The 17613-nt window shown below is 38.4% G+C and overlaps 1 protein-coding gene across 1 annotated transcript; it reads right to left on the bottom strand.

Annotated features, from left to right (window-relative positions):
• Window positions 1–1880: 1880 nt before the first annotated feature.
• LOC110702995 (40S ribosomal protein S12-like) lies at window positions 1881–3638 on the bottom strand. The gene is made up of 5 exons (XM_021880776.1): window positions 3517–3638; window positions 3032–3071; window positions 2592–2886; window positions 2225–2290; window positions 1881–2137 (listed from the first exon to the last, which is right to left on the bottom strand). Exons 2-5 carry the CDS (start codon window positions 3037–3039, stop codon window positions 2078–2080), a joined length of 429 nt encoding a protein of 142 aa, XP_021736468.1. The 5' UTR covers window positions 3040–3071; window positions 3517–3638; the 3' UTR covers window positions 1881–2077.
• Window positions 3639–17613: the final 13975 nt, after the last annotated feature.

Genomic DNA, 17613 nt, shown 5'->3' with positions numbered 1-17613 from the left:
TTAATTCATAGACAAAAAATGAATGGCTGATAGTCACATAAATTTAAAACTACTATAATTTCTAAGAATGGCATATTCCTTCATCCTTTGGCTGGTTCCAAACCTCTTGATAAAATAATAGGCATCCAAATCTTTTGTATTACACATATATTCTAATGAAACACTGTTTTCTTTACCTTAAGCAACATTTTTGTAGAACGCAAAATACATTATCGTTGACAAAAGTATAGGAAGTGCAACAAAAATCCTCTTAGGAACGATCTCGTGTCTTTCAGGTATTTCTTCTATGATGGTCTCTAATTTACACAAATTTGATTTTTCTTTGAGGAGTAAAAAGCATAGAAGGTGCTACCTCAACAAAATTTTCCTTCATCATTTTGAATTTTGAAGAATTCAAAAGATATGGACATCTATTTAGCTAAAAGAGGAGAAGGATATTTAGATCTTCAACCTCTTTATTTTTTTTAGGAAATGAGGTAGGTTATTTTATATATGTTTATTTTCTAAAAATAATAATAAAAAAAATGAGACTTACGCAATTATTGAAAACTTAAAATTATTGGATTACAACAAATAAATTGATGATACTAATGTCAAGATTATAGGCTAGCAACCATATTTGCAATAGAAACATCTTCTAAATATAAATTTTTTGTTGATCTTTAAATCATAATTTTTGCATCGTTGATGGTCGAGAATGATAATGAGTCGGTCATTAAACCTATAAATAATAAAGAACAAGGCAGTAGTTCTTTCCATTTGCTGATTGATGATATTCTTCACCTAGTTGGTTGCTTTTGCTTTTCTTCAATTTCTTGGGCATGGGTGAGAAGAGGGAGTAATCGTGCGCGACACATGAATTAGCTCATGTGCAGCGTTGAAGTATTGGTAAATATGTATGGCATCAGATTTTCCTCATTCTATTTGTAAGCTTGTCTTGGATAATTTATATTTGATAAATGACTAATTAGTTCTTGTTGGGAATTTGTTTCAGGAAAAAGGGCAACTTTAGTACTAACAAGTTTTTTTTTCTTGGAAACTCTTCGTCTATTCTTCTCTATTGTTGGTGCTTTCAATTTAAGTTTTTTCTAGAAGTAGAGTTTCCATTCTTCTTCTCTATAATTGATGCTTTTGAGCTTTAAGCTTTTTCTAAAAGTGCTTGGCTATGTGTTTTTGTTGGCTTTTGAAAAAAAATAAAAAAGTAATGCGATGGTACGGTTAACTCGTAAGAAATCCGAATTTACATTAATTTTATTGTAAACCGAGTGTATGTAACAAAGATTCTTGTTGTTATGCGTGTGGACCTATAGGGTAAGAAGGAAAATTTGGGATGGGGAAGATTACTCAAGGCTTTACAAGAAAAGGTATGCTGATAGAGGAATTGTGTGAGGTGCTCACAGAAAGGAAGCAACTATTCATTACTAGCACTACCTCTGGTGAGAATTCTCAAAGTGAGGTAGCATTAGAGAGAGTACTTATATAAAGATGCTAAGTAGTGGGGAAGAAAAGTCATTATAACTTGAGGGTATAACCTCACCCAGTTAAGGGCTCATACTTTGGAATGGAAGAAGTTTCTACTGCCGTTAAGAGCAGAGGTGGGATTTAAGGAGTTACCTCCACAATACTTTGTACATGGAGGCATCAACATATTTGGTATTTGACAAATTAAGGACCAGCAACTATTTATGGATTCTAGACCCTAAAAAATAAAAAATAAAAAAACAAACAAACTTTATTAAAAACCAAATAACTTAAGTGAAAATCACGATGGTTTGGGGAGTTTTATTCCTATAAATGTAATCGTTATAGGCTGTAATATACTAATATCTTTTTTCGATAATTAGAAAGGGCATAGAGTTATAGACCCACAGCAAAAGACATAAGACAGGCGGAAAACACCAAACATGAGGCAGATTTCACAAACCTGGCAAACAAACAGAGCCTCTTCTGAGATTAAAAAATGCAAAATGTATCGAAAAACATTCAAAAAATTTCTGATGAAAATCACAACTCCAAAACAAAAATTACTACAGAGCTAAAGCCCCCTAACTGATAAGGAATCTCATATGTGAGCGATTTAGTGAGACTTGATGTGCTGCTGCACGACATTGAGCCCTTCTGACTCCTCACCAAAGTCCTGAAACAGCAAGCAAAAATATGGTTAGCCCACAAAAAAGATGTAGCTCTTCAAGCAACCAACAAAGACAATACAAGGAATCTCTACCTTAACTACTACGCATGAACAGCCAACAACTTTCCTTGCTTTCCCCTCTGAATCAATCTTGCAAAGCTGCAGAAGTATTGGGAAAAAAATTAGCATAAATGAGCTTTATTGAAAGGTCATCATTGTGCATATTTCTCAAAAACTCAACAAAGTTGTGGTATATAAAAGAAGATATCTATGCTTGGATGATATCCAAATTAACTGCTAGCTAATCTAAAGATGAAAGATATCTACGCTCAACCAGAAAGTTAAACATTTGTAAAGTATGTGTGAGTTGCAAACAATAATCCCATTACCCCTCCAAACAACAAAATAAGGTCAACAAATGAAAATTAACATAAAGAAATTCAATAGTAGAGTAACTTACACCAGCCCACTCGCCTAGGGTCTTCGCGCTTGGAACAGTAAGCAAGTTAACGTTGTGCTCAGCACATAGAGCTTTGACCAATTTGACATAGTCAGGTTGGTCACAGTCCTCGGCCAACAGGCAGAGCTGAGCAGCATGCTTCTCAATGACTTTGGCACCCTCGTGAAGTCCGCGGGAAAGGCCACCGTGTGCCAGAGACTTCTTGAGAACAAGCTGCAGAGCAGTCATCAGGTCCATGGTCTCCCCCAACGGAGAAGGGGTCTCAGTAGCCGGAACAGCAACAGCAACCTCCTCGCTAAAACCAATTCAATATAACCATATAAAAACTCGGGCCACCAAACACATTCATTCAAGTACTTTTTTTGACACATTCATTCAAGTACTTTGAACTTCTCTTAGAAGCAAAATAAAACATATAAATTGGATAGTTAAGAACATACCCAGACATTGTAGGTAAATTGATGCAAACCTTCTCTTATCCTGTAAATAATGAGAGCAACCCGAGAATTAGAAAGTCGGACATTCAAGCGATGATCAAATTTATGAGCAGAGTAAACTACATATGTTATCGCTTTGACCAATCCACAAACCAAAAGGCATTATAACCATGATTTTATCATATTGATAATATACACTACGTATTATTAATCCCTAACCTAAGCCAAAAGTATTGATAATAACATTTCAAATATAGCGGATGATAATATCAATTACAGGAAAACCCTAAAACGTATATATGAATAACATAACAAATTATGGATTCCAATAACCCTAAGTACACTAATAGTATTGTAGATAAATCATGAATTTATCTGATACAAATTTGACAAGTAATAAACATGAAATATATAAAAAAAAATTACAAAAAAATGAAAGTACGAAATTGAATGGAACGAGAGAGAGGAGAGGGAAGAGAGTGAAAAACCTCGAAGTTGCAGAGTGTAGATTTGTTCGTCAGAGGCGCTAAGAGTAAAATGGAGAAAGGGAAAGGTTTTCTGATGCTTTAAACGACCTAAAACTTTGTATTGGATCGGACCCGATTTGGGTCCATTAATATGAAATAAGCCGGTTTAGTATTCACTTCACCTAAAACAAATAATATTCGGTAAAAATAATTTCATTTCAATAAAATTAATTGCAAAAATAATTTCAGCTCAATAAAAATCAATAAATCCAAAGAAGAACTTTAATAAAAAAAATTCAGTAAATATAATTTCAGTTTAGCAAAATAATTTCAATTCAATAAAATTAATTTCAGTTCATTAAAAATAATTTAAGTTCAACAAAAATGATTCTAGCTTCTCTCTCTTCTCTCTCGTAAACTCTAGCCTCCATTGCCAATTTTAAAGGGGCTTCCATCGGATTTCACCGATGGAAAGCCCCAATCTTTATTTTCTTTTAAGTTTTTTGTTTCTTAGGTTACAATGTCTCCCTCGAAAGAAAGGGTTTATCTCCTTCGAAAGACAAGGTTTTTTTTTTTTATCTCCTTCGAAAGATAAGGTTTTTCGGACCCCTTCAAAAGACAAGGTTTTATTTGTGTTCAATTTGATCTCCGGTTGTGCGAGGCTACGGTTGATTATGGCTCGAATTCGGGTTACGGAATCATGGCGAGAGGAAAACCTAGGTCGTTGAATTCTAAGACTCCCCCTATCAAACCAAATTTATAACCAAACCCAACCCTAGGTATAGGGGTAAGTCCGGGTCGAACCCAAGGGAATGAGGTATAAGCTATAGTCTCAAGTTAAGCTATCCTGAAGTCTAAGTAAAGGTTGGTCTAAACAAACTAATCAATGCTACTAAATGAATATGAAGAATGATATCAAGGATGCTAGGGAATTAGGATCCACATGCATTCACGAAAATCATACTAATTGGGCAAGAATTCAACCAATCGAATAATGTGAGGAAAGCTGGGAAGGTAGCAAATGCAATTTCCTAGGTTAAGATAGTGGTCTCTACGAATGACATTCAAAGGAAAATCACAAAACAAAATCAATTGATAATAATATCTTCCAAATCAATGTATGTACACATGTTTCTAAAAAAAATAAATACGAAAGAAGTCAGGATGCTTGGCGAGTCCGGACGGCTGTTGTACATCATGCAAAATCCAAACAAAGATTAATACACAAACTGTGTAATAACTTTGATAAAAGAAAAAGAAATAAACTTACCGCGACCATCTGATGATCACGGCATGATAAAGCCACGAGGGCTCTCCGATAAGCAGCTCAGAAAGCACATATAGTCCTCACCATGCCGTTCACGGTCTGCCGCGGTACTTGTTCCAAATACAAGGACAGTTAACAAACAAACGTATATGAAAAAAAATATAAAAACAAATACAAATACGAAATAAACGTACCGACTCAACCGTCTCAGGAATAAACGATATGTCCTCCTTCTCCTCCGCTGCTGGGAGAATCTCGCAAATTACCAATCCAAAAGCGTCGGTATACGTGACCACCTCTGTAGGAGGTACCCAACCACCTAGCTCGACTCGCTGAAAACGCAATGATAGAGTCAAGGTTCCGAAAATAAAAGAAAAAAAAAACACATATGTTAAAATACTAATCGGAACAAAAGCTGGGAAAGGAGTCAGCCTGGATGCGATGAAAGCCTGGTAAGATGAATCCGGCAACACTATCTGCTCCACTGGATAACCGAGGATCGCCTGAGCTCGATCCTCAGTAGACAGCAAGTCCGGACGCAACATCTCGATCGGAGGATCCGCAGGAACCGCAGGCTCCTCGGATGAAGACTGCTAGAGAACACGCTCTCCTAAAAACCAAGCGTCTGTCCTCTAGAGCACTTGATGCCCCTGATAAAGGGCCTAGAAACGGAAACGAATCATGCCAGACCAGACAGCCTCAGGGACTCCGACGATCAAACTCCAAGGACGAAGATCGATCAACAAACACAACCACATGAAAAATCATAAAAAAAAACAAAAATCGAAAAAAAATAAGATGCACATGTGGTTGAAGTACTCACCGACGCACGAGTCGCCGAAAGGATCCTCAAGCAAAAGTCGTCGGCTGAAGTGGCTCACCTCTTCTTAATCGTGACCAGTCGATGGCCGATAGGAAAGCGAGCAGCCCCAAGCATCCTGGGGGCTAAGAAAGGCAGGTACGAATATCCCCAAGCCTATAAGAAGCGAAAAATAATAAGAAAAAGAAAACAAAAGTGGCGATTAAAAGAAATTTAAAGGATAAGTACGCATCTAAAGGATACAACTAATCATGCCACGTGAGGGAGATCCGAGGCACCTCAGTTACTGCCGCGGAATCCATCACCCGGATTGCCTTGCCCATAGCTGTAAGCATACAGGCATACGACACCTCCACCCAACTCAAGTTACCTACCTGCTGTAAGGAGGGTGATCCCATCGTAAGGGGTACTCTCCTTAAATGCCCTTGGCCACTTAAAAGCCTAAGACTTTACACTTGTTAGGGTGTAGTAGGATTTGAATTAGAATTGATTCTATCGTCACGCTTTTTTATAAGAAACAATTAGGAGTCGCCAATGAGATTTAGGAAAAACTCATAAACCTCGTTCATGCCTTTCTTCCATGTGGAGTTCATGGAATAATTAGCACAAATCATAAGTTTACCCATGCCCAAATTGGTCTATAAACCAGAAATGAGTTCGGGAGCGAGGGTACTAAGATAACGTTCCTTTTAGAGGGGAATCATCATCCTAGCCCTAGTACGGCCTCTACTAGCTCTTCCTTTTTTACAATTTCATCACCAAACAATATATGCAACGCGATACCTAAAACTATGTTAGTTGATTTTATTTAAAAGCATTAATTCACGTAGGAATTACATTGCAAAGTCGTTATTCTTATTTAATAATATTCGTGAAAGAACAATAAATAAATAAGATTCGCCTTGGCTTAAGTGATCAACCAACAATTATTTAATTCAATTCTAGTCTTTATTTAACGCAAGATACTATGTGGAATTGATTAATTAATTATTTTAGAAGTGATCAAACAACACTAATTAATTTATTATGGTCCTTTTAAACAAGAAAATAATGGTGATTTAACTAATTGCTCGGGAATTTACCACTTCTCTTTGCTAGATCTCCGTTTAGAACACTTATGGACACCTTCTTGTTGGGGAACCTTCACTGTAGTAACAAAGTATCGAAAGGGTGAGTGTTTAGTACAAGAGGGCTATGTTGCACAAGTTCATAAGTTATTTCGCTAGAGTTTATAGGTTAATTTCTGTCTGTTGAAGCCTCGGTTTAAGCTCGTATTTATAGAGAAGGATTAGGTTTAGGGTTTCGAGCAATCTGCCGCAGCAGGTGTCGCGCGCAACATATGAAGTTGCGCGCGGCAACCCAGCGCAAGTTATAGAGTTGCATTGCTATGTGCAGCGCAACTTTTGGTCTTGCGCGTGGCTTTATGGTAAGATTCGATTTTATATTTTCCGTATAATTTCCGAATAATTACAAATCTTCTGCAGCGCAACTCTGGAAGTTGCGCTGGGTGTCGCGCGCAACTGAAATAGTTGCGCGCGGCAGCCTAGCAGGACTTTGTGTGATGCACGCGGCTTTTTCTACGGCAGCACTAAGTTTTAACCTAGGCGCTCTTAAATCCGTTATTATTAGGGTTTAAGCACGGGCTTAAGCCTAATTATGATTGGGTTTAGTTAATTGTACCTTTGTTTTGGCTTTTCTTTAATTTGGGCTAGTCTTTTGTGTTTTGTGGCTTAACCAATTATCCATAAATATTCTTCACTCTGATCCAACACGAAGATGGCTTTATTTATCGTCATTGCACTTCCTTTCGGGATAGGAGGCCAAAAGTAGATGTCTACAGTTAGCCTTCACTTTGATCGAGTCTAGAATAGACGATTAAAGTAGTCAAGGAAGTAAATCCGAGACTCTTTCTTTGAAGTTCTCTAAGGATAGAGAATCTTTCAGTAATGTTTAAGGATGTCGAAACAATCCTTGGTTCACTAAGTGTTTAAGACAAGTAGCTATTAAGGGTAGAAAAAGTCCTTCCTAGTCTTAACGCGCTAAAGAATCTAGATAGATCCTTTGCAATTGTAGAAAGCTCTTACAAGTATTCTGGGTGATGTCAGGTCATGAAAAGAAATCGGTTTTAAAAGGATAAAAGGGGAGGATTTCCTCTCAATCGTGTCATCGTTGGTCTAAAGTCCCTCGATATGTCATTGAAACTTTAGCCTGAATTTAACTAAGTAAAAGATGAAAAAGGGGGTTTTCGGTATTCGAGCCGAAATTGTCCGGTATTCGAGCCAGGTCTGGTATTCGAGCCGGACGTCCACAAGATAGAAATACATGTCTTAGGACTTGAGGCATATATCCAAATTTAGTGAGAGGGAAGGAAATCAGCAACTCTCTCATTAGTTTTGTCCACAAGATGAGTACACGTGTCTTAGGACTAGGGGCACGTGACTACATAGGCGCATTATCGTCTCGTCGCTTCTTTATATAGGGGGCGGATTCGACACCCTAACTGTCCGGTAAATAAGTAAGCGCACTAACTACCGTATTTGCTCCCATTCAAGAAGTGTCTGTTCCTGAAGGTTCGGCGCCTACAGTAAGTCTCTACCTATCAGTTCCGAGAGGTAGATATCGCAAAGCTTGGGCTGAGTGAAATTTTATGCATCACCTACGCCGTACAATTTTGCGCCATACGATACGCCATTTGCATTTTTACGCTGCATGAAAACGCCTTCCTTTTTGCTTCGGACGTGAAAAAAGAAGAAAATCCAGACATTTGTAACGTCAGTACAGTAAAAATGACAAACCTGTCTATGGGTGCTCTTACGTAAAGAACCACCACGGAACGTCTTAAGGCACTCTTACGAAAAACGTCCAAAACGTATGCTTGGGGAAGGCACAAAGCACGGTGTGCATGCAATATGATGCAAAAAACTAACAAAAAAAAAATACAATATGCAAAGCAATTAAAAAGATTTTGATGATTTGCGCGCCATTACGTCTAATAACGAGCAAAAACCGTTCAAAAAATGATCAAACGGATCATAATAAAAAATCTGGTCTTTTAGTGACCAGTATCCGCGCGCAACTCAGAAGGTCGGGCTGGCCAGGCGCGCACATATTTCTGAATTGCGCTGGTATGTCACGTGCAACATCTAAATTTGCGCGCGTCATTTATGTTAGTAAAATGAAAATCGTAGGCACGATTTTTCATTTCGCCATTTTTTCCTTCCTTTGCCATTTTCGACTCTTTCTTTCTCTAAAAAGCTCAGTTTTTTGCAATTTTTGAAGCTAAAGGAAGCTAATCTCATTCTCAATTCATATTTGTCGTAATCCAATGTAATTTTCTAAAATTTGCTCTTTTTTGGCTATTCGAACGATTTTCGAATTGTTAAATCCCAAATTTGGAATTTGGGGGTTTTCGATTCGGCTTATTTTTCTTGAAATTGTTTGCTCTGTGTTGTTATGCTATGTTTAAGGAGTGTTTTGAGACAAATTTCATGAAAAATGGTTAAGTATTGAACCTTGAATGAGCATTTCTTGTTTCAAGTTCGTTCTTGCTTCTTTTTTCGAATTTTTGCTTGATTTTTTTTATTTTGTTTGCCCATTTCGGTTATACTTGTTAATTATGCAACAATTGTAGTATTGGAACTAGTTTTGCTTCCATAATTAACATTTTGAAAATTTTGAATCCGAAAAAATGACGCGAAGTGTATACTTAGCCTATTTTCACCATATTCGAACTCCAAAATTGTTTGGTAGACGATAATCATGTTTATATTACTGTTATTTGCCTAGAATTAGTTGATTCTTTAAGATTTTAGAAGGTAATCTCTTGAATACTTGGTTGAAATTGGTATAGGATGGCTTTTGTGGGTGTTAAAAGCCCCCATTTACTGAGTTTAATTGCAGGTATAGTAGCCCCCAAGTATGGGTGGCATTTGATTTTCGTGTTTTGCTCTATCGGTAGCCGTTATGCTACCGAAATGGGTCTAGAATACGTATATTTGTTTAATTTAGGAAATAAAACAAACTAATTAAAGAAATTTTATCCGTCATAGCATGGACTCGCCTCCGTTTGTCGATGCCGAGGAGGTTCTTGTTGGTCCGGACGAGGCGGTTCGCCCTCGGAAGAGGGTAACCCGTCCTCGAGAGGAGGTTCGAGAGCGACGCGTCGTAGCCGATCGACGTCACCAGGAGGAGGTGGTTTGGGAGGCTCCTCCCAACTGGGACCCTAGGGTTCTTAAGTGGGACCCAGACCACCACGTTTCGATCTGAGGGTGGCGCGGCATCGTGAGTTTTCCATGCCTTCGTCTCTTTTCCTTTGTTTCTTGTCCTTTTTAAACCATAACCGTTTTTTTATTTTTTATTTTTAGAGTGAGCCTGGCATGCGTTTGTACGGCTCTGGTGACCTGCGAGCCCGTTTTGAGTGTTTGCCCTAGGTGGCAAAGGAGATTGTAGCACTTTTTGGGATTGACTCCTAGCTGGCGGCTCTTCGGAATTTATCAAGCCAGTCTGCATCGTCAGCTTTCCTCCGTGGATTGCTGGAGTTTTGGTGGGATTCCACCAATACTTTCCACTTTCCATGGGGAGAGATGATGGTTACCCCTTTCGATTTCTCTATGATTACGGGTTTTCCTTTCGGAGGCAAGCCTGTAGTTATTGATCTCGTAAAGGGGTCAGACGAGAGATCGCGACCACCTTGTGGGGGACCGTCTTGCGTCGGCCCTTCACATGTACACGCAGTCTTGTCCGTACTCGGTTCTTGCCGACGAGTTGTCGGCTGATGAGCTTGACCGACAGTGTACACCTGAGCAGCTGGCTCAGATATACATTGCCCACGTTCTTTCCGTCACCATCTTGAGTGATCGAGGAGAGCGTTTCGCTATTAGGTTACTTATTTGCCTCAGTGATTTGGGGCAAGTAGGTAACCTGAGTTGGGCGGAGGTGTCGTATGCCCGTATGCTTATGGCTATGGGCAAGGCGACCCGGGTCATGGATACCGCGACAGCTACTAAGGTGCCTCGGATCTCGCTTACATGGCATGGTCGTATCGTTGAGGTAGGTATTTTAAGCTTTTCCGGTTATTACTTTTGTTTTTTCCTTTAGGCTTATCTTTTCTTGATTTTCATGCTTGGGGATACTTGTACCTGCCTTTCTTAGCCCCTAGGGTGCTTCCGGCTACTCGTTTCCCTATCGGCCATTGATTGGTCGAGATTAAGAGGAGACGAGCTACTTCTGCCGGCAACTTTCACCAGAGGATTCTTTCGGTGACTCGTGCGTCGGTGAGTATTCCAAACTACATGTTTTCTTTTCGTTTTTTACTCATTTTCTAACGATTTACATGTGGTTGTGTTTCATAGATCGATCTCCGTCCTTGGAGTTTGATCGTCGGAGTCCCTGAGGCTATCCGGTATGGCATGGTTTGTTGTCGTTTCCGGGCCCTCTATACGAGACTCTCGGTGTTCCAGAGGACCGACGCTTGGTTTTTAGGCGAGCGTGTTCTCTGGCAGCTTTCGACCGAGGAGCCTTTGGTTCCTACGGATCCCCCGATCCGGATGCTGCGTCCGAACCTGCTGTCTACCGAGGATCGAGCTCGGGCGATCCTTGGTTTTCCAGCGGAGCAGCTGGTGCTGCCGGATGCTTCTTATCCGGCTTTTATAGCATCTAGGCTGACTCCCTTTCCGGCCTTCGTTCAGGTTAGTTTCCTAACTTTCTTTTTTCGTGTTTCTATTTATTTTTCGGAATTTTGACCCTTTTTATCGTTTTTTGTCACATGTATTTTTAGCGGGTCGAGCTAGGTGGTTGGGTGCCTCCTACAGCGGAGATCACATATACCGATGCTGCCGGATTGGTAATTCGTGAGACCCTTCCAGCGGCCGAGGATGATGAGGGGATACGGTTCGTACCTGAGACGGTTGAGTCGGTATGCCTTTTATGTATATGTAATTAAATATTTTTATTTATTTGTTTCATATACATTTGTTTACTAATTGTCCTTGTATTCTTGGAAAAGGTTCCGCGAGAGACTGTGAACGGCATGGTGAGGACTTTACGCGCTTTCCGAGCTGCTTATCGGAGAGCCCTCGTGACTCTGTCATGTCGTGATCATCGGATGATCACGATAAGTTTTATTATTTTATTTTATTTTTTTCTATTTGCAACGAAGTTATTACATTCCTATGTACTATCTCCGTTACATGTTATGTGCAACGATTAGACATTTTCCCTTTCTGCTTTATGTCAAATCGTTGCACATAACCTGTAACGGAGGTAGTATTAATCTTCGTTTTGGATTTTGCAGGATGTGAAGCGACCGTCTAGTAGTCGCCGAGCACCCTGATTCCTCTTGTACACATTTATATATTTTTTAGGAAACTTATGTATATATATATTTTTTTTGTATTATATATATATATTTTTTATATATGACACATTTGTATATATTTCATTATTATTATTATTATTATTATTATTATTATTATTATTATTATTATTATTATTATTATTATTATTATTATTATTATTATTATTATTATTATTATTATTATTATTATTATTATTATTTGTTTCCATGTGTACATTAATGCGAAAATTTTTTGAGGTAGGGAAAGGATTCCCGACTTACCCCCCCCTCGCAAAAATAAACAAACTCCAAAAAGAAGGCAAAAAGAAGGAAAAAGAAAAATAAAAAGTAGGAAAATAATAGAAAATAAAAAGAAAAAAGAAAAAGAAAGTAGGAAAACAATGGAAAAAAGAAAAATAAAAGAAAACAAGAAAAATTAGAAAATAATAAAAGAAAATAAAAAAGAAAATAAAAGAGTAGGCAAGAAAAGGGACACAAGGTGTTAGAAGGCAAGTGTATGATTCGTCTTAAGATTTTGTGAAGATTCCGTCATTATATGAGCCAAAATACGGAAATTAACCGTAATTACATGACGCGTCAGGGGAGTTGCGCGCAACTTCGTGAGTTGCGTGCGTATGTTGCGCACATGTAATTTTGTTGCGCACGGGTGTCGCGCGCAACTCAGGAGTTGCGCGCGCCACCTGCCAGGGAACTTTCCTTTAAGCCAAATTTGTCGAAAATTTTCCACTCTTGGGTCTATTTAAACGTGGTTTGTGTAGGCTTTTGATCATCTCGCATTCATTCGCTTAGTACCATAAGAAATTAAAAAGAACTAATCTTTCTAAAATCTTATTCTCTCTCTCTTTTTTTGAACGATGGTGAAGACCTTTGAACAACGTTTGAAGTAATGGGTCACCTCCCTTTCAACCGAGGACAAACTAGCTTTCAAAATTTACCACTTAGACCCTTTATTGAATTACATGCAACTAGTGGTTAACTTTGATTTTCTTCATGTCGTCGTCAAGCATTTGGACTTTAACCACCATCTTTTCTTGTTTAGAGGGGATGAAATTGTCCCCCTTCCTGGTGAGTTCGAGACTTGCTATGTTTCCCTACAAACACTCTCCCCGTGACTTATTCGCCTACCTTGTCGGATCCTAAACCTATATTCCAAAGATTTTTTGGTTTGTCCGACAATGATATGACCAACATAGGAACTGAAGAAGGCGTGAACTTAATTCAATTTATTGAACACTTCATCGCCCCTCGTGACAACATGACTAAACAACGCTTTAAAATTCATGCTTTATGTTATTGTCTTGTTGTTAATTGTTTACTTAGGACAGGCAAAGAATACGGAGATTATTCAATGGTGTCCATAGTAGAGCAAATAGAGGGATGTCATTCACCCGCTCCTTTGGTTTTGGTGGAAACCGTGATGTGCTTGAATCGCTTTAGAGGAGATCCTAACAAAAACGGTTTCACGGGAAGTCCACTCCTATTACACGTACGTTTTTTTTTCGGCGTTTATTAGCGCAAGTAAAGAAGTTGCGCTGGCATGACCAGCGCAATCTTCTGAGTTGCGCGCTGAGGTTGCACGCAACTAATTTAGTTGCGCGCGCCACCTGCTCGTGTAATAAATCGCAAAATAAATTATTATTTTTTTGTCTTTTTCAGATTTGGCCCATGGAGCGTTTGCGAATTGTTGATCAGCCTCAAAACCTTGAGGCTAATGGAGTAAAGACCTTTCCTGGACGTCAAATCCTTTATAAACATAAGAATGAAGAGGAATGGACGTCGTTTTTCTGTCACGAAGTTCCTAACAAGTTTGTGAGTCCTTGGTGGAACATAAATAGTATGATTGGGAATAGTCTCAATTGCCCTTACATTAGGCTTTTAGGCCTATCTAGTACTACTTATATTTTTCCTTGTAGGGTGATGAGACAATACGGGATGAGGCAATATATTCCTCCGCAAGATTGTGATGCCTCTAAAGATGTGACTTTTAAACCCGAAAGGATTGCTCGTTGGATGGAATATTGGTCAAGTCTTCCTAAATGGGTAATACAAAACCCTCCTGCGAGTATCACATGATCTTCCTTTTATAAGCCTTGGATGAATTTGGCGGATAAGGGTGAGTTAAAAAAGGCTCGATCTCAACTTCAAGCCGCCACCGCTTGCAATCCACCTAAACCTTTGATGCATTCAACAACTACTACTCCTCCTAGTGGTCAAAACAAAGGACTGAGAAGAAAGTTAGACTTCTCATCCCCTAAGGCTCGTTCGAAGGAAACAAAAAGAAAGGCTCCTTCCAAACCCGTGCAACAAGGTGTGAAAATTAAAGAACCTTCACCAAATACTCACAAGAAAGCTCCAATAGTCAAAGGGAAAGGAAAACAGGTTGCAAAGGTCCCAATCCCAAAATTAAAAAACAATGTTTGGGTGAAAAAGAAGAGTGTAGGGGAAAGTTCCAAGGTTTCTGAAAAGGCTGTGATGGAAACTACTCCTCCATCATCTGTGACAATCGAGGACATAGTAAAACCTAAGAGTGTTACACAATTTTACCATTAGTTTTTTTTTTCGAATAAAGTGTAATCACTACTATGTTTTTTTTTGTTTACTACCTAGTTCAATAATTTCTCTCTTTTGAATTTTGAATGGAATAAAATGAGCTTTATAATTTTATATTTTGATATGACCGAATCATAAAGATTGCCTACGTATTCGCTTTGCAAAATCAGGTCTTTGTGTAGTTCTAATTTTATTTTATATTATTATGCATTTTTTTATTTTTTCTTTAATCTCTTAGATAGAAATTAAATGAAAAAAATTAATCAAACCTTGTTTAAAAGAATTAAATCAAAGTTTAATTTTACTTTCCGAGTATATGTTATATTTAAGAAACACCCTCTTTTTATCGTAAGTAGAAATCGTAACTTCATTCAAACGCAAAAAATCGAGTCCCCAGTTCGTCATCAGGTGGCGCGCGCAACTTCTGGAGTTGCGCGACCCTATCGCGCGCAACGAAATTAGTTGCGCGTGACATCCGCACGCAACTATTCCAGTTTCGCGCGACACTTGTGCTACAAATGTCTCGAAAATTTTATTTAAAAAATTCGTATTAATAAACCCCCCCAAGTGTGAAGATTTTTTCGTAATGTTCGAAAGAATTTGAACACTTAGAACGATTTATTATTTCTAAATTACCCCCCAAGTGTTATGTATTTTACCGTGTTATTCGGTAAAATGCATAACACTTAGAATCTTTCAATCGAATGCTAATTAAAGTTGGTTGTATGAGTGAATGAATTTTATCCGGATTTCATATGTAATATTTCTTAAGGCGATCAATGTTTATTATTTGGCGAATTTCATCTCCTCCAATATCCATTAATCTGACGGCTCCTCCTGATAGGATTTCAATTACGCGGTAGGGACCTATCCAATTAGGTTTGAATTTCCCTCTTGGATCGGTTGGTGGACCCCTAACCTCCTTTAGTACAAAAGTCACCTTCTTTTATATTGCTAGGCTTTACCCTTTTATTAAAATGACGCGCAATGCGCCTTTGGTAGACTTGTACATGATGCAAAGCCCTTAATCGTCGCTCATCGAGGAATAAAAGCTCTTCATACCTCTTCTTACCCATTCAGCTTCCAGTAGCTTACTTTCGAGTACGATGCGTAGGGATGGTATTTCCAGTTCGACTGGTTGAACTGCGTCAATTCCGAAAATTAAGGAGTATGGAGTTACCCCTATTGATGTTCGTATAGACATTCTATAACCCCATAATGCGAATTGTAGTTTATTCGGCCAATCTTTGTAATTTTCTGCCATTTTCTTAATGATGACTGTTATATTTTTATTTGCCGACTCTACAGCTCCATTCATTTGAGGTCTGTATGGGGATGAGTAATGATGTTTTACTTACAACGAGTTAAGAGGGTCTCGACTTCAGCTTTGAATTGAGATCCCTGGTCACTAATTAGTTCATGTGGAACTCCATATCTACAAAATATGTTTCGTTCGAGAAACTTTGCGACATGTTTAAAAGTGATATTCACGTAAGAAGCAGCCTCAATCCACTTAGTAAAGTAATCAATAGCAACTAATACGTACTCGTGCCCTCCTGATCCTGTTGGAGAGACTTTTCCAATTATGTCAATTCCCCAAGTCGAAAAAGGCCAAGGGGAAGTGGGATTGTATAATTCAGATGGTGGAAGGTGTTGTAAATTAGCGAACATTTAGCACTGTGGACATTTTTTAACATATTGTATGCAATCATGTTCTATAGTGGACCAATAGTACCCTTGCCGTGAAATTATTTTTGCAAGCATTTTACCATTCATGTGCGGTCCACAAACACCTTTGTGAGTATTTTCCATAAGGCGTGTGGCTTCCGGTTGGCCTATACATAGTAAGCTTTGACCATTAGGTCCCTTTTTGCATAATTGACCATTTATTAGACCATATTGGGCCGCAAGTGTTCGTAAGGCTCGTTGGTCTTTCGATGAAGTATTTTCGGGATATGTGTCATGAGTAATATATTGGAGGATATGATCATACCAAGGATTGTCTCCTTCAATGTCATTTATTTCCTCTATTGCGTTACAATATGATGGTTCTTCTCTTCTATCAACGCATAATGGCATCATATTTAAGTGATCTGGAATGTTGATCATTGAGGCTAATTTTGCTAGTGCATCGGCAAATTGATTCTCATCCCTTGGGAGATATTTAAAATCAATATGTTCAAAATGCTCGATGAGTTGCTCTAGGTGTGCTTGGTATAATATCATTGTGGAATTCTTTATTTTCCATTTTTTTAATATATGATTTATAATCAAACTAGAGTCTCCATATACCTCTAATTTTTGCACACCTATGCTAGCTGCTGCTTCTAATCCAATAATGCACGCTTCACATTCTGCGGCATTATTAGTAACCTCAAATTCTAATTTAACAGAGATTAGAGTATGTTCTCCCTCTGGACTTATGGGTAACACTCCTACGCCACATCCTTTTTTATTGGACTCACCGTCGAAGTACATTACCCATTTGTCATCTTGTGTCATGAGAATCTCTTCATCCGGAAGATGAGTAGTTTTTGCATGACTTGTTTGAATTGGATGTTGTGCTAAGAAGTCGGAAATTACTTTTCCTTTCACTGATTTTTTCAGGAATATATTTTAGCTCAAATTCAACCAACATCACCAACCACTTAGATATCCTTCCTTGTATGGGTGGTTGTTCAAACAAATACTTTATCGGATTTTGTTGAGAAATCACATGAGTAGTGAATGGTAGCATATAATGTCGTAACTTTTTGGTTGCCCACACTAGCGCTAGGCTTGTCTTTTCCAAAGTGCTATATTTTGTTTCGTATTGGATGATTTTTTTGCTTATATACTATATTGCACGTTCGACTTTTTCTACCTCTTGTGCTAACATGGCGCCTGTGGATGTGTCTGTAACTATAATGTATAGCCTAAGAGGTAGTTTGGGTACTGGTGGTGCTAAAATTGGTGGACTTTTGAGATATCTTTGATTTTCTCAAAGGCCTTTTGGCATTGATCGTCCCATTCACGTTTCTCCTCTTTTTTCAATTTTTTAAATATTGGCTCACAAGTCATAGTCAATTTGTTGATAAATCGACTAATGTATTGTAACTTGCCAAGGAATCCCCTAATTTCTTTTTC

Source organism: Chenopodium quinoa, unplaced genomic scaffold (genome assembly GCF_001683475.1).
Source record: "Chenopodium quinoa cultivar QQ74 unplaced genomic scaffold, ASM168347v1, whole genome shotgun sequence".
Taxonomy (NCBI): Eukaryota; Viridiplantae; Streptophyta; class Magnoliopsida; order Caryophyllales; family Amaranthaceae; genus Chenopodium; species Chenopodium quinoa.
This window is presented reverse-complemented; position numbering and strand designations above follow the sequence as displayed.